This window comes from Leopardus geoffroyi, chromosome B2 (genome assembly GCF_018350155.1).
Source record: "Leopardus geoffroyi isolate Oge1 chromosome B2, O.geoffroyi_Oge1_pat1.0, whole genome shotgun sequence".
Lineage (NCBI taxonomy): Eukaryota > Metazoa > Chordata > Mammalia > Carnivora > Felidae > Leopardus > Leopardus geoffroyi.
This window is the reverse complement of record NC_059332.1, coordinates 2,708,511-2,713,118: the sequence shown is the minus strand read 5'-3', so window position 1 is coordinate 2,713,118 and position 4,608 is coordinate 2,708,511. Positions and strand designations below refer to the sequence as shown.

Below are 4,608 nucleotides of genomic sequence, written 5' to 3'. Positions count from 1 at the left end.
TATCCATGAAATTATCAAATGCCCCAGAAACTAAGAAAACTTTTTTCCTTCTGAATAGACTCTTGTCATTAATTTCTCATGGGGTATACAGTCATTGTTAGCATCCAGATTTAGCCCTGGTTTCAGAAAATACCCCTTTTCCTTCCATTCGAGCCCTTAACTTTTATTTGCCTTCAATCGGGAGCAGTGACAGAGCATAGACCATTTCGTTCCTGCAAGTCAGGGTGGAGTCCCAGCCCTGTCATGCTATAAATGTGAGTCCTTGTCTATACCACTTAACCTGTTGGATTCCTGGGTTGTTTAGCGGTAAGATAGGAATTGTCACAGAAGTCTAATGGCATCGTTTACATAGTTGTTAATACCGTGTTTTATTAATGTACTAGTTTGCTTTAACTATTAGAAGGCAAGATGGTTGTGTGGATGTTTGAAAGCGTATGTGATTGAGAAAAGCAGCCGGGGAGGGAGGCTTCTGTGTCGTGGGCAGGGGACGGTGGACCAGCCCGGGACGGGTGGGGGTGTGTGGGGGGGGGGGGTGTGCTGCCTGCAGGCCCACCGCCCCTGGGTGTAGTCAGTTGGCCTCAAGGTCAGAATGCATCCTTGGATCAAGGAAATACACAGCTTCCTTCCGCTGAATAAGAGTGCCTCCCAGATCTTGACTCTTCCTCCTCAAGTCATCAAAGCTCCAAACAAAAGGTTGAATTGCCCTAAAATGGTTCCAGAAAGGTTCAACAGCACTGCCAAATTATGTCCACTGTGAGCCTACGCTCTGGTCCACGAACTTTACTAATATTATTTAATTTAATAGTCATCCCTTTGGCTAATCTGGTTTTCCTGTCTTCTCAACATAAAAATTGAGGTAGGTAGAAAACACAGTCAGACTAAATTAGTCATGGGAAATATTTGAGCCCTAAAAACCTCCTGAGTCATTTGTAGGAGGAACTGTACATCTTTGAGGAAAGTCTTCTTTTCTGAAAGCTCATCTATATTCTCTTTATTAGTGTCATATCAGTTCTGTGATAAAAGCTAGAGGTACCAGACTTTGTAAATCCAGTGGGAGAGACAAAATGGGCCCTGTCTTAATTTTCCCTCGGGTTCAACGAGAACATACTAACAAATATAAAAGGTGGTACCACTGATGATCCAGTAATAACCACCCTAAATGCAATACCACTCTGGAGAGTAGACCCGGGCCACAGCCACTTGTCAGCGTTGGTTCAGAGAGGACTTCCAGGAACAACCATTTCTGCTCTAGGACGTCTGGGGCCTCAGCTAGGATGGCTTAAGAGACTGAAAATGGCTGTCACAGCTCAGATGGGGCCATGTATCTGGGGCCTCATTTCTTCACATAGCACCTTTTGCAAATAAAATATTCGATATGCTCTTTCGCTTACATGCCTGGTGCTTCATCTGTGATGGTTGAAATAGCTGGGAGGTTAATGGGAGCACTCCTCCAGCAAGTCATCTCAGGGTAGTTAGACATGCTTGCTGGCCGCCTCTTGTGTGAGTGTTCTGATAGACTGCGGTGGGCACCTTAAAGGTTTTTATGACCAAACCTCCAAAGTTCCAGAATGTCTACTTTCACAACATTCTGTTGGTCAAGTGAGTCACGAGGCCAGCCAATCTGGCTTCCAAGGGAAAGGAAGAATACATTGTTTCTCTCATTAGGGGAATGGCATTACGCGTGCAGAGGGAAGAAATTGGTGAACCTCATAGAGACCATCTACCACAAGCTTGAAAAAGGGAACACAGAAAAATGTCTTCATGGCCTTGGTAAATGAAGACTTCAAAAGGACACAAAAAGGGGCACCTGGGTGGCTCATTGGGTTTAGCGTCCAACTTTGGCTCAGGTCATGATCTCACAGCTTGTGAGTTTGAGTCTCACGTTGGACTCTGTGCTGACTGCTCAGAGCCTGGAGTCTGCTTCAGATTCTGTGTCCCTCTCTCGCTCTGCCCCTCCCTCACTTATGCTCAGTCTCTTTCTCTCTCTCAAGAATAAATAAAACATTAAAAGAAATTTTGAAAACAAAAAAAGGACACAAAAAGTACTGACAATATATGAAAAAAAAATTAGAATTCATCAAAATTTAAAACCGCTGATCATCAAAAGACACCGTTGTGAACATCAAAAGGCAGACCACTGAGTATTGGAGAAAACACTTATCTTACACATAGCTGATAGAAAGACTCATCTCCTGAACTTATAAAGAACTCCAACATGAATACTAAAAAATACTTTAAAAATGGGCAAGCAACTTGAACAAGAACTTAAAAAAAAAAAAGAGATCCAGATGGCTAATAAACATATGAAAAGATGCTCAACTCAGTACTCATTCAAAAAAGTGCGATAAGGTCTTCCTTACTGTGAATAGTGGCTAAAAACACAAGGAGGACAATACCAAGTGTCGGTGAGGATGTGGAACAACTTGAACTCTCATCCTTTCTTTTTTTTTTTAAAAATTTTTTTTAACGTTTATTTATTTTTGAGACAGAGAGAGACAGAGCATGAATGGGGGAGGGTCAGAGAGAGAGGGAGACACAGAATCTGAAACAGGCTCCAGGCTCTGAGCTGTCAGCACAGAGCCCGACGCGGGGCTCGAACTCACGGACCGTGAGATCATGACCTGAGCCGAAGTTGGCTGCTTAACCGACTGAGCCACCCAGGCGCCCCAAACTCTCATCCTTTCTTGGTGGGAGTGTTAAAATGGTGCAGCCACTTTGGAGAGCTGTTGGGCAGTTTCCATTAAAGTTAATAAACACCATATCAGTTACCTATTGTCCCATTAACTAACCATCTCAAGGTTCAGTGGCATCAAACAATACATCTTTAATTTGTTCGTGATTCTCTGGATCAGCAACTTGGACTTAGTTCAACCAGATGGTTCTTCCACTAGTCTTGCTCAGGGAAGACAAGACCGGGCAACGTTACTGCATTATGGCTTGTCTGGGACCGGATAAGACAACTTCACTCTTATGTTCGGTGATGGCTGTTGGTTCCCTGTCTTCAGGAAGCTAACCCAGGCTTCTTCACATGGCAACAGTGTTCCAAGAGGACATACACTTTTCAGATTTCTGAACATTATGTCACGTTCGCTGATAAGCTATTGGCCAAAGCTACTCGCATAACTAACGTGTGTGGGAGCTAGAAAAAGACATGGGTATGGGAGGGGGCCACTACTTGACAATATATTCCATATTCTTATTCTATGACCTCAAGGTTCACTCCTAGGCATATAGTCAACGAGAATGAATGTATGTGTCCACCAAAAACTTACACTGTATCTACTGTCAAGACCCTCAAAGACCACCATATCAGCTAGTAATCAAGCAGAGCTGAGTTTATTGCACCCACCGCAGAAATGGAAAATACTCTCTTGACAGTCCATTGGTATCTCAAAAAGGGAAAATTAGGATATTTATAAGGTTTTCAGACCTGGCATGAACGATTATGAGGTGAGCCTTGCAAAACAAAGAATTGGTTGAGTTTGGGCAGAGCTTAAAAATAGTAGCTTTATGGGGCGCCTGGGTGGCTCAGTCTGTTGAGCATCTGACTCTTGACTTCAGCTCAGGTCATGACCTCACGGTTGGTGACACTGAACCCTGCATCAGGCTCTGCACTGACAGCACGGAGCCTGCTTGGGATTCTGTCTCCCTCTCTCTCTGCCCCTCTTCTGCTTGCTCTCTATCTCTGTCTCAAAATGAATAAAACAAACAAACAAACAAACAAAAACTTAAAAGAAATAGTAGCTTGGTGGGTACAACAAGGTGAAGGTGTTGAAGGAAAGCTTGATAAGGGAGCTGTTCAGTTGGTATTTCCTGGAGCAAGATATTAAGTTATTATTACTTGGTCTCAGTGTTTAAAGTAGGGATTGGAGCTTTGCGGATGCCGGAGCCCAGGAGCCGCCCACTCATGATCCACCCCACTGTCTTCTTCAACATCACCCTGGACAGCAAACCCTTTGGCCATGTCTCCTTCGATCTGTTTGCAGGCAAAGTTCCAAAGACAACGGAAAATTGTTGTGTTCTGTGCACTGCGGAGAACGGATTTGGTTATAGAGTTTCCTGCTTTCACGGGATTGGTTCACGATTAATGTGCCAAGGTGGTGACTTCACACGCTATGATGGCACTGGCAGCAAGCCCACTTATGGGGAGAAACTTGATGAGAATGTCATCCTGAAGCATAGGGATCCTGGCATCTCATCCGTGGTCCGCTGGACCCAACACGAATGGTTCCCAGGTTTCGTCTGCGCTGCCAGCACTGAGTGTGATGGTGAGCAGGTGGTCTTTGGCAAGACGAAAGAGGGCACGAATGTTGTGGAAGCCAGGGAACACTTTGGGTCCAGCATTGGCAAGAGCAGCAAGATCACCGTTGCCGACTGCGGACAAATCTAGTGCATTTGACTCGCGTTACATCTAAACTGCCAGGCTGTTCCTTCTGTCGCTCAGGGGAGCAGTCCTTCACCCCCATCTGCTCGAAACATCCTACAATCTTTGTGCTCTGGCTGCAGTTCCGTGGGTCCCCTAGTTTCCTGATTCCCCTCCAAGTCTAGCTGGATTGCAGAGCTACGCTTATGATTACGAAATAAAAGCTGAACAACAACAAAATAAAA

At 44.7% G+C, this 4,608-nt stretch overlaps 1 protein-coding gene across 1 annotated transcript; it reads left to right on the top strand.

Moving 5' to 3' along the window:
* The first annotated feature begins 3,880 nt into the window (after positions 1-3,880).
* Positions 3,881-4,390, top strand: LOC123609390 (peptidyl-prolyl cis-trans isomerase A-like). The gene has a single exon (XM_045500403.1). It carries the CDS (start codon positions 3,881-3,883, stop codon positions 4,388-4,390), a length of 510 nt encoding a protein of 169 aa, XP_045356359.1.
* Positions 4,391-4,608: the final 218 nt, after the last annotated feature.